At 40.4% G+C, this 24,136-nt stretch overlaps 2 protein-coding genes across 3 annotated transcripts; one reads left to right on the forward strand and one right to left on the reverse strand.

The window, feature by feature from the left end:
* Window positions 1–77: 77 nt before the first annotated feature.
* On the forward strand, window positions 78–23,552 carry TRAPPC3L (trafficking protein particle complex 3 like). Its single transcript, XM_035322944.1, has 5 exons — window positions 78–333; window positions 5,416–5,513; window positions 7,597–7,696; window positions 21,670–21,855; window positions 22,612–23,552. Exons 1-5 carry the CDS (start codon window positions 292–294, stop codon window positions 22,729–22,731), a joined length of 546 nt encoding a protein of 181 aa, XP_035178835.1. The 5' UTR covers window positions 78–291; the 3' UTR covers window positions 22,732–23,552.
* CALHM5 (calcium homeostasis modulator family member 5) lies at window positions 14,557–20,621 on the reverse strand. 2 transcript variants are annotated; one of them, XM_035322942.1, is made up of 4 exons: window positions 20,578–20,621; window positions 20,397–20,493; window positions 19,529–20,083; window positions 14,557–16,401 (listed from the first exon to the last, which is right to left on the reverse strand). In XM_035322942.1, the coding sequence occupies exons 3-4, from the start codon at window positions 20,066–20,068 to the stop codon at window positions 16,012–16,014; spliced, it is 930 nt and encodes a 309-aa protein (XP_035178833.1). In that variant the 5' UTR covers window positions 20,069–20,083; window positions 20,397–20,493; window positions 20,578–20,621; the 3' UTR covers window positions 14,557–16,011. The 2 variants fall into 2 exon arrangements, with proteins under 2 accessions (XP_035178833.1, XP_035178832.1); XM_035322941.1 differs by lacking the exons at window positions 20,397–20,493; window positions 20,578–20,621 and having other exon boundaries at window positions 19,529–20,382.
* Window positions 23,553–24,136: the final 584 nt, after the last annotated feature.

The following is a 24,136-nucleotide window of genomic DNA, read 5'->3' on the forward strand; positions in this document are numbered from 1 at the left end:
ATTTTTACGGATGGAGCAGTTGTTTATGTTGTGTACAGGGGCATATCTGCTGCCAGTCACATTCCCAAAGGGCTCGGTACACGTAGAGAATAGGAGGAGCATCAGCAGCATTACAGATCGCAGCAAGCACATCTCATGTGAAAGTCAGAAGAGCAGAAAAGAGAGAACTTTAGAGGAGGGAACGAGAAAATGCAATAACTGAGAGAAGAACATGCTGCTTGAGGAAGAAAAGCTATAAGCTGACAATCACATATTTCAAGCGTCACATATTTCAAGCGTTACACAAGCAACATGTCACGACCACCAGGAAGAAAGCAGGACAGCCAGAAAATAGTAAGATATTTTTGTGATGTGCAACTGAAATTGTGCATGGAGTAAAACTAAGTTACTATTGTATTGATGTGTTTTGTACAGACGTATTTCTGAATAGCTTGAAAATACAGAAAGGACGGGGATGAGTCTGCCAGTATTAGAACAGAGGTGCTGGCAGTATTTATATCTACAGTGGAACTCTCTGGTGGACTGCCAGCAAGCTGCCAGCTATCCAGTTGTTAATACGTGGCATTGAAAAAAAAAAAAAAAAAAAAAAAAAAGCAAACCCATAGGACTTGGAGTCTGATTTTGAGCAGTAATGCTAAGATTTGCTTTTGAAACATTCATATATCTCCAGATACCTGGAGACATGACATGAAATTATTTTCAGACAATCCTTCAGTATGAATCCTGAAGCCAAAACTTTGTTCTTATTTTTGGGGGAAAAAAAATAGCAATGTCAGCCTTGTCTCTAGCACATGAGCAGTTACAGGAAGAGTTGGTTCATCTGGGGCTACAGCATACCTGGTACCCGCTGTGTGCCCCATAGATAGCAGACCATGTTTTCTTTTGGGGTTTGTGTTGCATGGGCAGGGATCCTTCTTCATCCTCCTAGTGTGACAGTTTTTCTATGCACAAGGAGTGCACTATCATAGGATCTCAACATGTGGTTTTAAGGCTGAAATTGGAATGAAATACCATTGAAAACAATGGTACAACTGTACCCTTTGTCTTTAAATGTTGCCTTTGACCATTGATAATTTAGCACAGAATTACATCAAGTAGAAGTTATGTAGGTAGACTTTTTTTTTTTTTTTTTTTTTTTTTTTTCTTTGCTTCATCTTAATGTGGTTCCTAAAGCTCAGGCAGTTGCTTTAAGCATGCAAGACTTTCCCAAGAGGACTGCATGGTCATAAAAAGGAGTATTTTGTGCCATTAGAGATATCAATTATTGTTCTTCTTGTTCTCTGCAAGTGGTGTTTAAAATATGAAACATTCAGATAGCAAAATCCAGTTTGAAGAACACTTTACTTTTAACCATTTGTTCTGAAACCTATGTTTTAATCTTACTACTGAACATCTTCTCCCAGAAAATTTATGTTTTGCTCCTGTGTGATGCCATTTTTTTATGCTTCAAAATTCCTTTCAGTGAGAACTAGTCATCACAGTGGCATAGAGCATGAGCCATAGTGTTTCTAAAAGTAAGGATTCTCTCATCAACACAGTTTGGTCTCAGCCGATATCATAGAATATCCCGAGTTGGAAGGGACCCATAAGGATCATCATGTCCAACTCCCGGAACCACACAGGTCTACCTAAAATTCAGACCATGTGACTCAGTGCACTGTCCAAACGCTTCTTGAATTCTGACAGGCTTGGTGCTGTGACTACGTCTCTTAGGAGCCTGTTCCACTGTACGACAACCTTCTCAGTGAAGAACCTCTTCCTGATATCCAGCGTGAACCTCCCCTGTCACAGCTTAACACCATTCCCTCAGGTCCTATCACTGGTCACTAAAGAGAACAGATCGGCACCTGCCCCTCCACTCCCCCTCGTGAGGAAGCTGTAGACTGCGATGAGGTCTCCCCGCAGCCTCCTCTTCTCCAGGCTGAGCAGGCCAAGTGACCTCAGCCGCTCCTCATGCGTCTTCCCCTCTAGGCCCTTCATCATCTTCGTAGCCCTCAGTATGCTATATATGATATATGTTACGCTTTGCAAAGGTCTGGATAACAAAGCTAGTTTTAAATAAATCTGCCCACTAGTATAGCAATAAATAATCAATTAGTTCAAAAATCATCAGGATTAGTGAAAACTCTTTTTCAATTAAATGTAGCTTCAGGACTGTATGCACTTTCTTAACAAAGGTCACAGCACCCTCCACAGTCCTGGTCCCCCACTGAGATGTCTTCAGTCACCAATACCATTCTGCAGTCACACGCTCCTTTCCACATTGCTTTTTTCATGATGTTCATATGACAGTTATATCAATTCCCCTCCCCACTGTACCTTCAGTTCTCTTCTGCATCCCCATCATAGTGATGACAACTGTACTAATATCTATCCTGTCATCTCCACAGCCACCATTTTCCATAGTATGTAATAATTCCTCATGTGTGTATACCTCTGTGGTGTACAACTCTGTGTGTATACCTCCGTGGTTGAGACTCTATGGTGAAGTCTAGCTTTTAGGAAAAACCCAATAGAAGGACAGCATGATCATGTAAACCTCACATCCTTAGGAGATCTGACTCTAAGCTCATATTCTTGATGTTCCAGGTCAGGAAGCAGCATGAGGGTGGACAAAGATGGACAGAGGTTGCTGTTAGATGGGATAGTGATAGAGGCAGTTGACAGAAGCAGAGGTAGTAGCCAGGGCTTGCACTAGGGACCATGCTGTGCTCTGTGCTGGAATTGGGAAAAGGGTGGTGCTGTTTGTACCCCACTGGAGGTGGTGAGTCCTGGGACCCCGTGCCAGCCATCCTTCCGTTCTTGCCCCCATAAAACCATCATATTTGCCAAGGGTGAGCTGGTACTGTGAGTTCTCCAGATCAGGATTTCTACACCTTAGTTAAATTCACGTGTCCCCATGTTGGGAACGACTGATCTAAATGTCTTATGGATTTATTATAACATATTGCATAAGGTGAGGTACATTTGCTTTTGCTACAGAAATCACTTAGAAATACTATGTGCTAAAGAAGAGGGTGTAGTGGAAAAAAATACTCTTATGGAGAACTTCAGTGGTCATGGTCATTACACACTGCTAATACTAAGTTTCTTCCCAATTTATTTTAGTTGAAAATTTCTAACTGTCTAGGAATATTTTACCATAAATACAAAAGAGCAATACTGAAGTAAGGCCACAGTAGTTTTAAAAAAGCAATAGTACTGTGTTAGAATAGAAAATGTTTGCATCTAAAAGTATAATTATGACACACCTGTATACATATAACAAACTGAAGAGAGATTAAGTTGCTAGTAAGGAAAAGAGAACATGAGTAATTGTAGAAAAGTGATAGCAAAAACAAAGTGAATGTCTAACTGGGCACTTAACTGCATTTTTTCCTTTATCCTTAGTTCTGAAACTCTAAACAAGCTTAAGAAAGACATGGACACAAAGTTCCTAAGACTGGAGTCTGCTCAGAAGCAGAGGTCTAAGTGCTCAGAGAGCTGTAGGGTCAAAGAAAGAGTGAGTTTTGATATGAGTTGGGGGCAATAGAGAAGTTCCAGAAGGCACTAATACCATGTACCTATTTCTGAAAATGGAAAATTTGGTGGGTGACAAAGGTCTCCACTGAAAAAGAAATATAAGAATATACTATAGTTAAAGTTAACTTACCGTAATTTATGGAAAAAATACTATGTCAAATACATAGTTTCTTTCTCCAACACATTGAAAGAGTGGTCAATAATGCACTTAGTATATTTTGCTTAGATTTCTCTAAGGCATTTGTCTTGTTACAACACAGACTTTTTGTTGAGACTAGAACAATGCAGAACCTGTACAACATCGACTTACTGCATTAAGAACTTGTTAATGTGAAATTGGCAAAGTGTGCAATGCTATTGTAAACAGGAGTTATCACCATGGTGAGTTTAGGATATAGTTCCACGCTACTTAACATTTTGAACAGTGACATTAAAATGGAAAAATTTATTAAACTCCAAGCTGTTGATGTCACGGGGGCAGGAAAAGGTCTTTCCACCAGGCCATTCTTCCTGTTCTGTGTTTTCATTGGCATTTGCTATTATTTTTCCACAGATTATAAAAAAAAGCACCTCCAGCCTGCCCACATGCCACAGTCCTGTAGCACTTCCTTGAATTTATTCCTGTCCAAGAATGTAATGAGTGCCAACCTAATCTCTTAGGCCTAAAGGCCAGCTGCTACTCCTGCTAAATACCATCAGCTCTGCAGTGCCATGGAGGTGATCTGGCAGGATACTGCCCTAGGGAAAGGAGGGAAAGAAGTTTCCAATATATAGGGACATAAAACTAGTAGAGAGGGTCCAAAGGAGGCCTACAAATATGGTAAAAGGTATAGAGGGCAAGACGTGAGGAGTGGCTGAGGTCCCTTGTTTTGCTCAGCCCAGAGCAGAGCAGGCTGAGGGGAGGGCTCATAGTGGCCCGAAGCTCCCTCACGAGGGGAGTGGAGACACAGACACTGAGCTCTGCTCTCTGGGGACAGCAACAGGACCAAGGGAATGGCATGGAGCTGGGACAGGGGAGGGTCAGGCTGGGTGCTAGTAAAAGGTTCCTCACCCAGAGGGTGGTTGGGCACTGGGACAGGCTCCCCAGGGCAGTGGCCATGGCCCCTGGCCCGCCAGAGTTCAAGAAGCATCTAGAGAATGCTCTCAGGCATGTGGTCTGACTTTTAGGTGGTCCTGAGTGGATCCAGGAGTTGGACTTGATGATGCTTGTGTGTCCCTTTCAATTTAGGGTACTCTATAATTCTATGATTACTTGTAAAGACTGGTAAAGAAGGGGAAATGTCAATGGGACTGATTCTTTTTTGCTTTGCTCATTGTTATTCTTTACACTTGTGCTGATTTTTTTTTTCATTATTCTGAGCTAATATTTTTAATCTTTTTTTTTTTTTGGGGGGGGGGGAGGGTGGGGCAGCTGATGATCTGAATCAAATCAATCATACCTTTGTGAAAGAATTGGAATTTCACTGTATATACTGTTGTTTCTATTATAGAGGGACTAATAGTTCATTGCATCATTTATTCTCCCTGCAGTTAAATGCTTGTCATTAGTTATGGGTGGCATTTTACAACATTTATCAATTCAGCAAGTGTATGTGCTATTGCAGGGCACAAGAATGTATCTGATGAAAGTAGCTGTATCCCAACAAATGGTATTTCTGACAATCAAAAATCCCTGTATAGAAACTACAGTGATGATCAAGTCAGGCTCTGTCACACTTAAATCATGGATTTCAGTGATTACATGTCAATGGGCAGAATATTTCTTTATATAAATATATTTCTTTATTAATGTAAATGGTATTTTTGTTTACTTTTAATACAGTAGCAACTCAACACCATGAAAACATTTAATTATAATTTATTTCATTTTCGATTTCCATCTTTCTCTGGCAGAGCAGAGAACTTTTTGTGCTCACGTATGGGGCTTTGGTAGCCCAGCTGTGCAAGGATTATGAAAAAGATGAAGATGTCAACACCTGTTTAGATAGAATGTAAGTACTACATTAAATATCCGTCTTTGTTGATAATGCTATTTGTCTACCTGTATATTACCTTTTGTATTTGTCTCTTAAATTTATGACTTCCAGCACTGTCAAGGATTACAGAGAGCATGGGGCTAAGGCTTGATAATCTCTCAACAGAAATAATATTAATTTGTGAATTATGATGAACAATTAACCTTTGAATTCTCAGAAGAAAGGTGTCAGGATTGTTTTGATTGTTTACCTTGTTCCTTGTTAATCCTTTGTTGAGCTAGTTAATAATATAGACTTCTAAATTTCATCTCCTATATTCAGGTACTCATTTTCAACTTCCGTGTAAACTCTCCTCTTCTATTCTTTCATATCTATGTTATTTCAATCTCCTCAAGCTTTTTACTTCTCACAGGTGTTTCCTAGGTAACATGCATTTGTGTGCCCATTGTCCATGTGGCCTTCCAGAGCTTCCCCTCATCTAGCAGCACTGTGGTTTTGTGACTTGGATGCTAAGAAGTAATCACACTACCAGGCTCCTTTTAGTCAACAACCTTCCTTAAGGGTGTAATTCAGGTGTTTCAGTTGGGCACTTTTAATTAGCCTCTGTCCATGGTTCTCTTTTCCCCAGCTAAGGGCCAACGGGCCTCTCATCTTTAAAAAGACCATATAGCAGTGAGTGCCACAGCACAAATGGTCAATGAGAAACTGTTTTTTATACAGATAACCACTTTGGAAAATGAAGGTCCTATGTAGGAACATGCCATCTTTACTGAGATTCCTAGGCATTATCACAGGAGAAATAGTATCACAGAAAATCAGTAAGAAAGAAATTTTGAACTGGTTAACAAGAAGTTATACTAAGATGCTACTCAGAAGAGGAGGGCTGTTTTCAGGCAGAACTGACATGCCAAGGATTTACAACGATCATCCTACAGAATACCTAAACACTTTAATCTGAAAACTTGCAAACAAGTTATTGTCCAATAGCTATTGATGGAAGCGACTAAAAACCATTGATTTGAAAAATAATTTATTCACAACTAAAAAGGGACAACATCCCTCAAAAAAAAAAAAAAATAGGCTTATATCTGATACTATGGTAGCAGTTAGGGAAGGATAGTTTTGGAAGATGTGGAGACATTTTTCTCTTTGAGGTTTTGTTCATATAGCTGTTTCTATAAGATCTTTTTGTTTTTCTCAATAAAGAAAAAGACGTGATAAAATATTGACAGTTTTCATTGAAACAATATGATCAGCTTTACTTCTGTAATGATAAAAGCAGCCCATCTTGAGGAAGAAACAGATTAGCAGACCTGTAACAGATGGGAAAGGTATTCTGATCTCTCTATATATGTATATACATACATAATCTGTTATGAGATGGGTGTTTTTCACTATATAGTAGCCAAGTAGCAGCTTGCCAATTTATTATTGTTTTGACTTTGCAAATCTAAGGCATAAAAATTGAAAAGGATCTTTTGCATCACTAATGCATACCTTGCTAACTGCTGATGACATTTACCAACGTTATTGATATTGATACTTAGGCAATAAATAAATATTTCATCATTTTCTGATGCATGAGATTCTACAGCTTCAAACCTCATGCTGCCAAAAACACTTTCTGTCTTGTCATCACATTGAACATCAGATCACTTTTTGGCTTCTTGTCAAAGATGTGGTACAAAATCACTAAGAAACTCCATTGACTGCAGCCTTCCTTGCAGAGGGTTTAAGGCCTCTGCCAAACAGGTAGAAACTAAGAATATCCATGCATATAGACATGAAATATTCCTTAAAAACATTTCAGACTTCACATTCTTTCATAACATTTCTGTCCATCTCATAAACTTTGCATTTAAAAAAAACTACTTGGAGCAATACAGGTTCTTTATATGACTACATGAACTACATCCTACTGTGCTGCAAAATGCGGTAGAAATAAGAATCTCGACCACAAACATCTGATGTCCTCAAAACCATTCATTCAGAAACATGCAGGTGATTTGCTGAGAAAGCACAAGAAACAGATTTAGGAGATGGTAAGTGTGAAGAAAATCCTCTTTTTGAGTGTTAACATTCTTTGTTTTCCCCTTAGGGGATACGCCATTGGCATAAGGCTGATTGATGATTTTTTAGCTCGTTCATCTGTGAAACGGTGTCGCAGTTATTCTGAAACCGCAGACATGATCGCACAGGTAAACAAGATTTACATTCTCTAGAGCCTTGTCTCCTTCAATGGTCTTAGCTTTTCCCTCCTCCTCCATCAGTTTGTTCCAGAACAGTTATCTACATTTCTTGTTATATCATGATTGTCTTAACAACAACAAAAAAGACTGTTCTCCACAACCACACCCATGCTTCCCTTGTGTGAAATACAGCCTTTTCCTTATTTACAATCTCACATCAACCAGTACCTCATACAGGTTCTCTTAGAGAGAAAATATCAGTTTCTAAAACACCAAAACATAGCATAAAAATGTGATGCTTAATGACATGAGAATCTTGCAGTTGGTTTTGATAAACCCACAATGGCAAGTTTAACATAAAGAATCATCAGAAACACAGAACTGGTTCACATGGGTAATAGTTTTGTGTCTGAGTTGAGGACACAGACAACAAAGTGAGAGCTGTGAAAGGGTGCTGACCCCTGATCTAAACTGACCTTAAAGTCATTTAACTTCAAATCTAAGTCATAACTTCAAATTATTCATTAAATAACTTCAAATTATTATTATCCCTCTTTATTTTCTAGGAACATAAATGGCTTAAGTATCTCATACAGATTCTTAAAATTTGATATTCTTATTCCTGCCATGAGAACTCCCTTCAGCATGTCCATATTATCTCATATATTTTTTAACCTTAGAATGGTAATACTAGGAAGAAGCTGCAGGATTTTCTGCAAAAATAAGACTCAACAATGGAAGAGAAGAAACTTAAGAAAGGAAAATGAGAAACATTTCTCTCACTCTCCACCACAATAAACCAAAAGAAAAAATAATAATTGTGGGTACTTCCTCCCTTTTTGATGGAAAAATTCCTTTTTAGTAGTTTTTCGCAATACTGCCAGTCAGTAAAGATCTAGGAGAAAATTTAGTAGCAATAATGAAGTTTCTAAAGATATAGCTTTGACCCCAGGGGCAAGTCTATGGAAAACCTGAAAAGAAATCCATAGGATGTCTAGCTCTTCTAGACTGCAGAGACACTGTAAAGGAGGTGGTAGTTCATGGATATGGAGTTGGCTCAGACTGATACCCACTCAGATCATTGTGAATGATTCATTTTGTCCTTAACAATTTTCATCTATGAAATGTTGTCAGTGAAGATATGCCTGAGCTTTCCCAATGGTAAAAATTAACCACACCTTATAACAAAGAACTGTTTGCTAGGTGGTCATTTGCTGTAAGTGGAGAGATCAGGGAATCAGTTAATACACCAGAGATTTGTTTACAGGGGCTTGTTTTGGAAGACAAAAGTATGTCTGGCATACTTTTTGAGAATTACATAAGAATTACCAGCAGCATCAGCTAAATATGATGTTGACTACAGAGCTGGGAAACATTCATCATACCATGTCAGAAATACTAAGTTATGTCTGACTGAAGTGGTGGGACAGAAGTAGTATTATCATTTCAAAATACTTGTCGTAGGGGAACTGATGGCTGTCATAGAAATAAAGGGCCTCTTTGCATTTCCTGTTGCAAGTATAGCTATAAAGTAATTCACTGCACATGCACACATGCAAAAGACACACACACACCATAATCTGCCAAAGTTTAAAGCAGAAGCAAGTTACATTACAAAAAGCTAGTCATATTCAGCTAGCTCATAAAAGAGTAGAAACTACATTTTGTCCTGAAGCAACGTGTGCTTTGGAGTCTCAAATCAGAATAATGTATAACAAAGCCTGTCCTTAGCAGGAGCTGGTCCTGGGTAGAGGATCCACTGGAGGCACTGAGGTCAGCTGAATGAAAAATATAAGGAAAGCAGCGTTTCAATCACTCTATTGAAACATACTGGCTAATTAGAAGAATGTTACCAGGCTGCAAAATCACCTTGTTGTTCTATTTCATGTTCTTCTTCAGGTGGCATATGTTCTTTGTTTTCTCTGCATTTTCATATATGTGCCAGATTTCTGGTTCGCTGAGTCTTGCATTTCCTTGTGGTTTCCTTATATAGAGTTGCTGTAGCATAGCTGCATCATCATTGTCCAGTACAGGAAATTCAACAACAAAATACAGTGAGAAGTTAACCATCAAAGTAAGGAAAAAGATACCATTTCCCTTTTGCTACAGGTTGTACATCAAAATACACTTACTGAGAGAAATCATATTACTCAGAATGATTGGAACAAAATTTAAAGCAGAAAGTCTCTTGAAAATTCTGTTTTCAGCAAACTAAAAAAGGAGTTCTGTGGAAGTATATTCTTTCTGAGACAAAATATATGGAAAATGTTTTCACGTTTCTTTGCCAAGCATTTGTGAAGTAGTCTTCAAGCGCATTTTTCTGATGCACATGCCTATGAATTATAAGCAAAATGACCCAGGGAGTAACTGCAAATACACTGTTGAAGTTGCTGGTTCAAAATTACACAACTTTTTACATGACCTCTTTAACTCTTCAGTGTCAGTGTTCTCAGCAAGGAAAAAGAAAAAAGTTTTAAATACTTCATTGCACTAACTCTTATCTGTTCATTGCACTAACTCTTAAATCTGTTTGAAGGTGACTGTGTAGAGTGAGACTGGTTAAAAGGTTAAAATAATTAAGACAGTTAATCAGTGAAAGTAATTAAAGCCAACCATCTTGTAAGCATAGCTGTTATCCTGCAGTCCTTTGGAAAGCAAAGACAAAGTCTGCAAGGTCATGCTATGGGTGCTCACTGGAGAATGTTTTTGTGTAAATGGAAAGAGATGAAGCAAAGGAAAAAGCATACCGTGAGGAGTATAAAGCCAGCTTGCTATACTGAGAAATAAATAGTGGAGGAAAGCTGTACCTAAGGCAGTCATTTTCTGTGATCCAGTGACTCAGACTGCAGAGCCTGGGATTTACTGCTAGTTTACATGGGACTGAAGGAAAGCCAACATTGTCTGGTGATGAGCCAGAGGTCTACACTGAGTTCCCATGGTGCCTGCTGACTCCGTGTTGATGCTGTGACTTTGCATGGTTGCAGTTGTGACAGAATGAAAAACAGGCCATGTAAAAACAGGCTTTCTGCTAACTGGCAAATTGGTATAAGAGAATAGAAACCATCTGAGAACAAAGCTCAGCTGAAGAAATATCATCCAACACTGGATTCAGAGTTTGGGTCGGGGTAAAACTGAGGACTACTTTTCATAGAAGCTGAGAATCATATGAAACAAGGGTTATAATTTTACACTATAGACCTGCAAAAATCAAGGTTTTACTTCAGTCCCTCCTCAAAAGATCCTAAGCATCACTGATTTGATTTAAAAAAACAAACAAACAAAAAACTCATTATATCTAATCTTAGATCTTCTAGGATCCTAGAGGATCCTAGACCTACAAGCATTCATAGCACAATGCCACCATGCCCCAAGAGGGGCTTGTGTGTGATACAGATGGCAGCAGCCGGACAATACCCATGAAAGACTGACAGAAGATCACAGAGTTCACAAAGCTACTCAATGTTTTACAGATCTCACCAGTGAGAGGGAAATGCAGGTTGCTGTGCTAAGTGGTAAGCAGTAAACTGAAACATGAAATGCTGCACTGTAAAGAGTAAAGGGAAGTTTGTGAGTACATGGGATCAAGAATACACGACAAGGCCTTTGAAGTATTTTATTCTTCCAAAACACTGACTGTGGAAAAGTACTAAGAATGAGAAGTATGCCAGCAAAAAAGTTATTTTGGCTGCCCTCCCCCTTTTAAGTAGATGAAGTAATCTCCTTGATTAATCTTCTTACATCATCTGATTATATATATATATATATATATGTATATATACTTAACAGTGTCGGTTTCTTTGCACCATTACTTGCATATACAACATTTTGTGGAGTTGTATGTGCTACTGGGAACTCTTCACTACAGGGACTGATAAGTTAGTGGATTCCCAACTCTTTCAGTAGTTGTAGAATGCATCTGATCACCATCGAAATGTCACCCAATTTTAGTCTTGCTGCTAGAGAAACACAGGCTGCTGGATGAGAATCTGAAAAAGGGCAACTTCACATTTTTGTTGAGTGCAGAGATTTCTTGCTTGACATTAAGCAACACATAATCTCACAGAATAGCAAGACACATTTTCAAAAGGAAGACAGCTGTGCTTTTTTGCTTTTAATGGGTTCATTTTAATGGCTGGCTATGTATTTGTCTAAACAGATATTCTTTTTTTTTTTTTTTTTTTCCATTTCATAAAAATAGCAATGAGGCAAATTTATGGATGCAAGCTTCAAAATGGTCCATTCGTTTTAATTCCCTCTTTTTTGGAGTCCCAAAGGAAGATTGAAAGGTCTTTGTTTTACCCTCAGATAAGTTGTACATGGTAGTTTTAAAGGAATTTCTCTCCAGTCATAGCCCGGTTTCCAAAAAAACAATTTCATTTCTTATCTATTCAATTTAACAATTTGCACTTTATAGCTTTTCAATGTTGCCTTAATCTGGTGTTCTATTGTACTGCAAGCCAGCTCCTGGTTTTGCATAGTTTCCTTGCAAGTTCTCTTTTACACCGGAAATTTTAACAATAGGATTTTGAACGATTCGTCATAACATAATGCAAAACACGGCTGAAATTAAATCATAAGCACATGAGGACCTAGCATATTTAACCAGTTCCTGTCTCGTAACAAAGATCTGGAGTTTGACAAAGGGGCAGATGTGTACTGTAGTACAAGGAGAGTTAACTGTACTTAACTGAGAAAACTGGTTTCTCATTGAGGGGAATAAATAAGTAAACTGAAGTAAAAAACATGGAGTAGAACTGAACAGACTTTTCCTGCTTATTTGTTCACTCATATTTGATCAGCATCAGAGTTAATGCAAAATCTGTTTCCTAAGATAAAATGTGTTGATTCTGCTTTTTTTTTTCTTTGATCACTTTGTTTTGGATCGTGTTGAAAATGAGCTGCTGTGGTAGCTACTGAGTTCAGAGAAAATGTTGATACAAAACAGCTTTTATAATAGCTGCTTGAAGGACAGAGTTAAATTTGCCAAAATCAGATTCTAGCTGAAAAAATAGGGTCAGGCTGGGTTTTATTTTTGTCTGTTTTGATAGAAGTATTCCAGGAACCGCATGGCAATTGCATTAAATCACAGACGTTTTGGAAAGACAACACAGTTAGAATAACACAGCCCTGGGAACAAGCATCAGCAAGGGGCTGAGGCGCCTATCAGGCACACAATGCAGCACTCAGCATTCAGCAGCTGCTCTTCAAGGTAGAGACCAGGCTGAGAGGGAAAAGGGGGGTACAGGAGAAACAGCTCCCTGCCCCTGGCAGGGCAGAAATGCCAGCTGTGTTTCATGCCACGGGGCTGGTAAGTACAGCCTGTCCCCCAGCAGCACAGGCTGGAGGACTGGTAGCTGCAACCAGCATCTCCTGATGCTCTCAACACCAGTCATCTGTGAGCATGCAGCAAGGTAAGGGGGAGGAGAAGAGAGTAGACCCCAGTTCTGCCATTCCATGGGAAATAAGAAGGCCAAGCTGGGAAGCACTCACACTTCATGTGTTTCTGACTACTCAGATGCAGAACTCTGAGCATTCTCCTGAAGAAGGAAAGGTTGCCTAAGCCAGAGGTGGGATCCCTCAGTCCTCCTACCTTTTCTTCTTCTGCCACATACACTTCTACCTTTGTGTCCCAGCTGTTACAGGACAGTGAAGTCCTCATCCTTACATCAATGCACTTGTTCCCTGTAGTGATTGATGATCTTCTTAACCTACTTAGTGTCCTCCCTTTTGCATCCCAAGTTGCTTTGGTTTTCTGTGGTACCAGTGAGGAGGGAGGTGTACAGATAAGGGAAGGAAAGGGAAGGGAAGCCCTGGCTTTTCTTTCAATAGGTGTGAGGTAGAAACCTGCATGGACTGAAGGGGATTTAGTCTTTCCTTTTAAACTACATCTGATAAATGTTCTCATCTTCTGCATCAATGCTTAATAAAATGTATCCAAATGGCTGAGCCTCTGGGGTCAGCCTGGAGCCTCTTTCTGTGTTTTGGCCAACTTGTCACAGAACATAAGTGTAGCTCTTGGAGCTTGGGCAGAACTCAGATCTTCCTCCTTCATTGACTGGCTACTTACTGTTGCCATTCTCTGTACAGACCTGTGCTGGAAACCAGACAAAAGCACTTTTGTTCCTGCGTGGGAGTCGGGGAGTTGTAGAGATGCACGTGAAATGGACGAGGCAGTGTGGAGATGGCAGTGCCATATACCCAGCACTGCAGGTAGTAGCTCCTTCTGGGACGCCACTGACAAACACTCTCACTTTTAGTAGGGATTAATTTGGGAATTACATTTTATTATTTTAATAAACATTCTGGCAAGTAGAAAACTGATTATATGAATGTCAGAAGAAAATAGGTAAAGAGAATAAATCAAAGGGAATGTGAAGTTGTAACACAAATAAAGATTAGGTTGTAAACATTTTTTCTGAGTGAGATCAGAAGATCCATGACATGGGCTTTTACAATCAGCATCCTTCCCATCCGTTGTAATCACACAGTCCGTTGTACTCAGAGCTTCCCACATGCTCTGGCCATTTGCTACCATGAACTTAGCAAAGTGAAATGCTGCAGTTCTGTGACCACCTGAAGGTCTGACTTACTGGTGTCAGACATGCCTGCTGTTGGGACTTTTATGCTGGCAGTGTTGCCTCTCTGCTTTCAGGTGCAGCAGGTACATTTAAGCATACAACACGGTTCAATTCTGCTGCACAGTGGGGCAGCCAGGATAAAAAGCAATATAACCTTTGCTCAAAGACCACAAAATCTTCTAAATGCACAGAAAAAAATATCTAAGCAGGTAGTGGAAACAGCTCTTGGATTTTATATTTTAAAAAACGAATGGTCTGTAAATGCAGACGTGGTGCTGTTAGTCAGTTAGCTTTTTTTTTTTTTTTTTTTTTTTTTTCCTGAAGGAGCTTAAAGAGTATGAGAAGAGCCAGACAAAGTATATTGGTTTGTTGATAAGAGCCTGATTCAACCTGTGCAAAAATATGATTCTTTGCAGACTCTGGGAGACTGGCAGCATAAAAGCCTACCCAGTCACCTCGGGGAAGGAAACTTGGCAGAAACTTTGTGCCTCTTTCACACAGCATTTGCAAAGGCTCAGGCAACCCATGCGAGAGCCACATGGTGAACTCCAGGGGCATGAGCTGAAGCCCAGGGCTGTGGGGCGAGAGGCCTTTATCAGAAGTAGGGGTGTGCTGCCACCCCACCTGCCTGGCCTGCCAGCCCCTCTGCTCCAGACACATTCTGCATTCCCAAAGACACTAAATAAATGAAAATCAGCCCTCTGCAAAAATATTTTCTTGTCTTAAAATGTGGAGTTTTCTTCCAGGGCCTCTGTTGTTCACTGGCTGCAGGCCCGGTACAAGCAATGCCAGGCAGCTCTACAGCCAGCATCTGGAATATGCTCCAGGCAGGAGCTTTGTACCAGTGGGACGGGAAGCCTCCCAGGTTCTCCGTGGGAGAAGATAATGCCAAGTATTCTCTAGAGACAAAATATCACTGGTTCATTTTAATTATTGTAACAAAGCTTAGGCAGCTACTCTAGTTCTGTTTGAAAATACTATTATTATTATTATTATTATTATTATTATTATTATTATTATTATTATTAACAAAGACATAGAGATGTCAAACTATTTGGGAATCTCAAGTTCTTGGTACCCAACACTTTGACTGTAAGATTCATCCAAGAAGTTACCTCATTGTCAAGTGAGGTTGCTCCTCCACATCTCAGAAAGGCATCTCAGGGACAAGAAGGCCAGGGCTGAACAATGAAGCCATCCATGGCATTTTAGGTGCAACAGGAAATCAAAGATCAAAGACACTGGGATGCATTGAGTGACCAAGTGCCTTGGTGCCACATAAAAAAAATAAAATAAAATTGCTGTGCCTGAAAGTGCTGTGGAAGCAATACCTTTACATTCTGTGGACTGTCAGACAGCCACAGGTCTTCTATTATTTTATACACACATTTTGAATTGTATTACTTTATGACAGTCTTTTGATTTACATAGGACAGGTGTGCTATAAGGCCTTTTACATAGGATATTGTTTAAACCCTCCCTTAAGTCATTATTCAATCCTTCTTACTCTTGGCTTTTTTTCTGGAGCCAGTGACATTAGCAGAACATGACCCTGAAGTTCCAGTGAGGACTAGAGTCTTTTCACTGTTGTGCAGAAGTAATTGCATCAAAAAGACAGAAATATGAAACTGGGAGGGAATGTGATCAAGAAGAAAGAGACCACTCTGAAAAAATATAGATGAAATCAGCTAGAAGTATGCTATATCAGCAAGATATTAAAAGGCTGAAAATATATATATATATGATCTATGGTATTTCCCTTCTATCTACAAAGTCTAGTGTTGTCTCTCTTTCCTCATTGATTTCTTTCTGGCCTTCTTCAACTAGCCTGTGAATTGTGCTATAATGCTGTTTGCTACTGCTGAAAGAATAGATCTGGGAAGCATCTTCCCATGCCTGAAAAGCTGGCAGGGGAATAACCTCCGGTTTCTTGTTCTCAAAAAAGCACTTCAGGTTTCGTTCGCTCAGCTTGGTGGCATACAGCTGGAAAGTCTGCTCCAGTTGCTCCTTCTCCTTCTCGGCATACACCCTCCAGAACATCAGCTGGAGGTGGCTGACTTTTGACTGGCAGCTGGCACAGCAAGTGGTTAGCAGGGAGAGAAGGGCCATAGTCACTATCACACACCAGCCTAAAATCTGGGGGAAAAAAAGGAACAGGTATCAGGTTAAAAAGGCCCAAGTGGAAATGCTGTTTAAATCAAGAATGTCCAACAGTGACTGCTATACAGAGGGCCTGCTGCTCCTCTGGGGGACCTTCCACAGACATCACTTCCCAGTTTTCTTTTGATGCCTGCCATTAGTGTTAATGGGCCTTCCACATCTGGACCAAAGGGAGGCAGAAGAAGTCAGGGCCAAGGCTTCTCCATATTGTCCGTTTTGATGTCTCTTTCTCAGGAAAGTGAAAGACAGTTGTTCTTTAGGGAGAACGTCACAAAAAGTTAGCTTATACTAGAGACTGTCTAGCCACAGAGACAGGCACTTTTTTCAGTTTTTAAATGATCCTATTTATCAGGGAGTGTAGTGATAGGACAAGGAGTAATAGCTTTAAACTAAAAGAGGGGTGATTTAGATATAAGGAAGAAATTTTTCACTCAGTGTGTGATGAGACCCTGGCACAGGCTGCCCAGAGAAGCTGTGGATGCCCCATCCCTGGAGGTGTTCAAGGCCAGACTGGATGGGGCTTTGGACTACCTGGTCTAGTGGGAGATGTCCCTGCCCATGGCAAGCGGATTGGAACTGGATTGTCTTTAAGGTCCCTTCCAGCCCAAACCATTCTGTGATTCTGTAATGAAAGGAACTTGAGTAACAGCTGCTGAAGAGACCAGAGCAAATGCAATGGCAGGTTCAGGAACACCTCTGTTCTCAAATCAGACTTCAACCACAACACAACCACGAACAAAGAAAAATCCAAGAGAAATCTAACTGATAAATCAAATAATGTTATGACTGTATAGTGTAACTGTAAACAGATTGGACCTGAGAGCAGAAATAGTGTCTTGATAATTTAAAGATGATTTTGATGAGAATTTATTGAAAAAATCTAATGGACGGGTATGTAATGTATTGGAATTGCTCACTGAATTCTGTCACATAGAGGGAAAAGTGCACAAGTCAAATAAGATGTCATGATCACTAGTTGGTATAAGGGTTTCTGTCTCCTTAAAACATTCATAGCTTTCTACCTCTTGAAAGCATTCGTAGAACCCAGCAAGAATTAGATTTAAGACACAGTTCTGAATTGTGATGAACTACCTGGGTAAGTAACTTTTATCTCAGTTTAATCAACCTTTTAAACTGCTACCATTTTAGATGTGTTGTTTTCAGACTTCTTTTTCGTTAAAACAAAACAAAACCCTGTTTTAGCATAAATTAGCTAATGGGTATATAAAAGCCTTAAATTTAAAAAGCTTCTCCCCCTCAACCCCCCCCTCCCCAATTATTTAACTAGGAGATTCACTGAAATCTAACCTCTTCCTGTGAACTTTTTTTGACTTTGATGAATCAGCCCTTTGTAGAGGAATTTTTTTTTTATACCAAAACTGTTTTAAAATCTTCCTCTTGCCGAGTCCTGTGAAAATGCTGAGAAGAGAGTGTAAGAGGAAGAAGAAATAGTGTGCACACCAATAGGTCTCTCTTTGTACTGAAACAGAGCCCAACTCATCTTCACACTGCTTAGAAATAGTTCCTCTGTTTTCAGAGATCCCTCAAGGTGTTTTTTTTTTCAGTATCCCTCAAGTTTTTTGTTTGACCAAATTCTGACAGGAATATTTTAAAAGAAAGAGTTACTTCCAGGATTAGAGCTGAGGGTAGAAAAATGTGCAAGCAATTGTTTTTGTAGTATGTTCTCCTTTAAGGAGAGCAGGGGTATGAATGTAATTTTTTTATGCTGAGTACCTCTGGTCTAGTCAACAGCTTTACTCACCTACTCCACTGCAATGTGGACATAAGAAAATGAAATAAAATACAATGATTTTATTTTTATTTTTCTTTCAAATGCAGGAACAAATTCCAGTGTGGAATGGATCTTTTAGGTTTCAGAAACCCATATGAATTAGAACTGATTTCCCATGCACTGTCTCTATGGGGAGTTGAAGCCTGCCTCATGTGAACACTTATAGTGATGTTGGAAAAATAATGGCCAGTAAAAGTCTGTGTTTAGCTGATGGAATTATAGAAAGTTTCCTCGGGGAAATACATGAAACCAGGAAGCCTAACAAACAATTGTTTTTAGGGACTGTTATGGAAGAATGGCTTCATGTACTTTCATTTTCTGGTCACTTTGTACTTACTGATGATATTTGTGGGTATTTGAGATATTGCTCTTTTTAGCAGCTTTTCACTCTTTTGCAGCTTGGAGAATGAACCTATGTATTCCCATGCTATTCCCACTCTGAGCCTTTGGTCTTTCTATTTCTTTCTTCATTATCTCCTTCTTCACTATACATAAAACTTAAAGTCTTAGAACTATTTGTTACTTCTTTCTAAATCCCTCAATTAAATTGCTTTGCCTGCACTGCAGTCTTTGCATTCCAGTTCTATTTGCTTGAGGACTTGAAAATAAAACCAGGTCTTGGATAGGAAACAGTTCCAGATGGACACAATTGCCTGGCAAAAACTTCCTGGCTCCACAGAATGTTTCTTCTTCCTGCACTTTGCTGACAATCATCTTTCCATCATTTCCTATAGCATTTTTTCTTTTTTTTTTTTTCCTATGTTTTGATTTGATTTTAGGCAACAAACAGACTGTAACAGAAATATAGTAAAATGTAATCATGTTATCTTAGCCTTGCATATTCTGGTTTTATTTTAGTGTTCCTTCCTTCCTTCCTCCAAGAAGGACAAAAACATGCTCTCTTCTGGCATCATAAACTTGAGAAATGCAAATAGAAGCAAGTTAAATAAATAATGCATCACAAATCTGATTTCCCACTATTTTCCCACTGCTAATGATGCAACATTTCTTTACAGTGTCCATAATAGTATCAAAAAAAAAAAAATATGAAACTGTGGTCTCTTCAGAGCTCTCTTCTTTCAGAAAGATAGCTTTAAGTTACCTGGCCTTATTGATCCTGACTTCAGTGGGACCCCCCAGGAAACACGTCATGGCTCAAACTGAACGAAGAGATTGATTATTGTATTTAGCAGTGCTGCATCATGCCAAAACGTGGTTTATGTGGAACCAGCAGTTTTATTTTAGCAACTTCCACAGCTGAATCACAGAAGTAGTACAAACTGTATGATCCTCTTTATTTCTTTCTCTTACCTGTGACTGTGCCTGAAGAGTTAGCTTGAGTTCCTCGCTCTCTGAAAAGGGCATGGTGCTTTTGCCACAGGCCACCTTGTGCAACTCCTCAAAGCACTTCACGGATTTGTTGTGGCAAATTGCATCTAAGTAGGCAGGATTTCTCAAGCCACTCATGGCACATTCATAAAAAGTCCCATTGAGCAAAGCCACAGAAAGCCACATCACAGGGGCTACCAGAGCATTTAAAGTGATCTGTCCGAAGATGTAGAAGAAATGGCAGATATTCCCTTTGGGGAATATTTTTCTGGGGTTCACCCAGCAGCCTGTGAAGAGCTTCCAGGTCTTGCTATTCAAAAAATATCCAATGACCAGCAAAACAAAAGCTGGGGAGAAGAGAAATACTAATCCATACCTGAAGTTTTCATTGCTGCAGGGACATCTGAAAGCAACAAGAGAAAATACACGTTCACTTCCCAGTGTCAGCAGAGCCATAAAACTGTAACCAATAGCAGTTCTCCGGTTTATAAAGAATTTTAGGATTGTTTGGAAACCATCCATGTCTGATGATACTCCCTGAAGAGGTAAAAATCAAAACACTTGTATCTTCAGCTGTAGCAGCCTGTAGCTGTGTATTAGGGGAGTGCTCTTCAAGGGAAGCACAGCCTGCTGCCAGCCTGGCTGCTTCAGTGCTGTCTAGATCCTGTAATGATGTCACTGTCTGTACAAATGCACTCACATTGGACCTCTCCATGAGCAGGGCAGAGGAAAAGCACACAATGCCCTGTTATCAAATACATTTGCAGTCTCGGCAGTCTTATTCTTTTTTTTTTTTTTTTTTTTTTTTTTTTTGGCTGTAAATGAGAACAGAGCAAATGCACACACTCACCAGTTGCAGGAGTTCCTGAGCTGGGATTATTAAAGTTGCCAGCAATGTAGGGAAGGACCTAATATGGAGCTAATGGTCCCAGGGGAGCGTGACGCCACTGAAAGCACAAGTTATAACAATAAAACTGCTTTGTATGGGGCTGTAAGTGGAGGAACATCAAGAACAGAATAAGCAGCCTTACACTGTACTTCTCTGGAGTAACACATAGCTCCAGATTTCTGTCTCTGGCTCCAGCTGAGTGCAGAAGAGACAAATCTAGTTTAATCTCAAGCCTTTCTGCCCTTTAGCCCTATTTACCTTGAGCAAAGCTAGTCTGCAGGATGGTGCATCCTATAGTTTATTCTCTAGTTTGTACCAAGTAGATTCAAATGTCAGAGTTTCATATAATCATAGGATGGCTTGGGTTGGAAGGGACCTTAAAGATAATCCAGTTCAAACCCCCTACCATAGGCAGGGACACCTCCCACCAGATCAGGTTGGCCAGGACCTCATCTAACCTGGGCTTGAACATCTCCAGGGATGGGGCATCCACAGCTTCTCTGAGCAACCTGTACCAGGGCCTCGCCACAATCTGAGTGAAGAATTTCCTCCTAACATCTCATCTCAGTCTCTCCTCTTTTAGTTTAAAACCATTCCCTCTTGTCCCATAATTGTCTGCCTGAGCAAAAAGTTGCTCTCCATCTTTTTTATAAGTCCCCTTTAAGTATTGAAAAGCTGTAACAAGGTGACCCTGGAGCCTTCTCCTCCCCAGGCTGAACAGCCCCAGCTCTATCAGCTTTTCTCCATAGGAGAGGTGCTCCAGTCCCTTGATCACCTCTGTGGCCCTCCTCAGGACCAGCTCTAACAGCCCCACATCCTTCTTGTGCTGAGGGCCCCAGACTCGGCCGCAGCACTCCAGGTGGGGCCTCACCAGGGCAGAGCAGAGGGGGACAATCCCCTCCCTCCACCTGCTGGCCACCCCTCTGTTGGTGCAGCCCAGGATGCAGTTGGCCTTCTGGGCTGCAAGGACATTCTGCTGGCTCATGTTGAGCTTTTCATCCACCAGAACCCCCAAGTCCTTCTCTGCAGGGCTGCTCTCAATGAATTCCTTTCCCAGTCTGTACTCATGTCCAGGATTGCCCTAACTCAGGTGCAGCACCTTGCAGCTAAACTTATTGAACCTCATTAGGTTCACATGGGCCCACTTCTCATGCCTGTCCAGGTCCCTTAGGATGACATCCCTTCCTTCTGGTGTATTGACTGCACCACTAAGCTTGGTTTCCTCCTTTTGCAGGTTGCTTTCAAGATGTACCTTGGGGTCACCCCCAGTGTGAGCTGCAGTAGCGCTGCAGGTAATGAATTCTCCTTAATCCTGGACAAAAACCCATTGGTGGACTTTGTGGAGGAGCTGCCAGCGGAGCGAGCATCACTTTGCTATTGCAACCTTCTCTGTGGGGTGATTCGAGGTGCCTTGGAAATGGTAAGGAAGTGCACTTCTATTTTCTCTGTTCTTTGGTAATGAGCAGGGACATAACTCCAGGAAAGCAACACTACTTGTTCAGATAACTGTAATAACCCTAGTAGTGTTCAGCCTCTCTCTCAGATTAAATGTCTATATTGGCATAGAAAGGGCCAGGCTGATCCTGGATGCCAAGAAGCACACAGCTTGATTCACTGAGCTCAGTCTCAGCTGCGCTCCTTTGGTGTCTGATGGAGCTGGGGAGTCAGCTACCACAAAGCAGCCAGAGCCAAGGGGTCATGCTGCACTTCTCATTTGATCCTTGATCCTGTATCATTTTCCTGCATAGGCATTACCAGTAATAGCCATCCCTGTTTCTTTCCAAATGTATGAAGACAAATAAAACATATTCGGGTCAAAGCAACACAACTGCAGATCAGGTGAAAGAAAGAACCAAGTAATGTTAAAACCCAAACATCAGAAGTGCATCAGATGGCATTCCAAATTTATCAAAAATGTAAGTTCTTAGAAGAAAGCAAAACACTGGAATGATGATTAACACATTATTCAAATTCCAGTGTACATAACCTTCCTTTCTATTAACTTAGTTTGGAAAGATATTTTTGAAATTCTAGAAATCTGTTTCTTATGAAGCCTGTGAAAGAGGGTCCCCTTGTGGTGAGAGATAAGAAGATTGTTACGCTGGAGGAAAAAAAAAAAAAAAAAAAAAAAAAAAAGTATTTCTTTGCTTAACTGATCAAACCTGCTTCTTTCCAGGTTCACTTAGCAGCAGAAGTGACCTTCCTGCAGGACAGGCTGAAGGGCGATGCCGTGACAGAAATAGGAATTACATTTTTAAGGAAGGCTGAAGACAGAAAGCACAGAAGAAATAAATGAAAGAAATACTGGGGGAAACCTTTGCTAAGTGACGTTTTGCACGTTTTGTTTCTGAGGACAATGTATAGGGTAGAAAGGTTTCCTTGAGTAAGCTGCACCACTCAGATGTTGGAAGGGTGAGGAGAGCTGGGAAGCAAACACAAGGGCAGAGCAGGGTGAGAGCAATCTTACTTACCAAGACATAGGTATCGATGCTAAAGATCAAAGTGGCCTTGCCCTTTTTTTTTTTTTCTCACATAACCATGCTCTTGAGCTCACCGGAAGTTTTACCTCAGTATTTAGTGCATGGCTGATGCAAAATATTCAAACGGACAGCCTGCTATTTTCAGCTAAACATGACTATTTATTTCCATCTTGTTTGTTGGTGATTAAAAGCATGGCTGGTGAGAGATGCTTTATTTCACCGCCTGATCGGGGTTCAGAATAATAATAATTAATTTTGCTGTGCCTACCAGATGCAGTTTCTCACTGTGAAGTGTGTGCTTAGGCATGCAATGATTTGCCACTCACGGAACTTTACACGAGGAATCCTTCTGCCTCTGATACCAACAGACATGTAATTTGTCTGGTGTGGGATGTGGTGTGTTAGGGCTGTTTCCTCTGGGCTGGGTGCCTGGTGTGTGCATCAGCAATCATGGCATTGCTGCTGTTCCTCCAAACTTTAGCTTTTGTGCCACTCCTACATTGGCCAGCTCTACATGAGCACTGATCCTCTGACTGTGCTGAAAAAAAAGCATATCATATTTAATATATGACCACTGTGGATCTATGCTTCAGCTAAGGAAACTTCAATAAAATGTCAGTGATTGCCATACAACCAACTTGCTGGTCACTGTGTGTATTCTTACATAACCTTTGCCAACATCTTCCTCTTGGCAGGGGACTTCTGTTATCACAACATGACAGAATTAAAGAAACACCAGCCTCACAGGCACTTGGGTTGCAGGAAAGGTTTAATGCTGTCTGATGTTAGGAAAGAAATCTGGGTATAGGTGTGAGAAAAGCCCACATCCCAAATCCTCATGCAGTGCCCTACCCACAGAGCCAGCTCACCGTAGACCTTTGAGAGATCAATTTTATGCAGAGTAAAAATTAAGCTTTTCATTACTCAGCCTTGGGCTCAGCCCATTGTGCGGTAATTACTACAACTAACAAGTAACAGCATGTAACAACACATTAAAATGCACAACAAGTTCTCCAATTGCTTTTTGTAAAAATAGATATTAAAGTTAGCGTGGAGTTTGCCTGATTTCACTGCCTGTACGGGAGCCCTCAACAAGTTTTTGCTGGTTGTGCCCAAGCTCTTTGTGATGGACACTTGGCAACTCTGTCTGCCCACAAAGAGGTGCTTTCTAAGGCAATGGCCATTTTTCCTCTCTCTCACAACATCCTGCCAACAGAATAT

Source organism: Oxyura jamaicensis, chromosome 3 (genome assembly GCF_011077185.1).
Source record: "Oxyura jamaicensis isolate SHBP4307 breed ruddy duck chromosome 3, BPBGC_Ojam_1.0, whole genome shotgun sequence".
Taxonomy (NCBI): Eukaryota; Metazoa; Chordata; class Aves; order Anseriformes; family Anatidae; genus Oxyura; species Oxyura jamaicensis.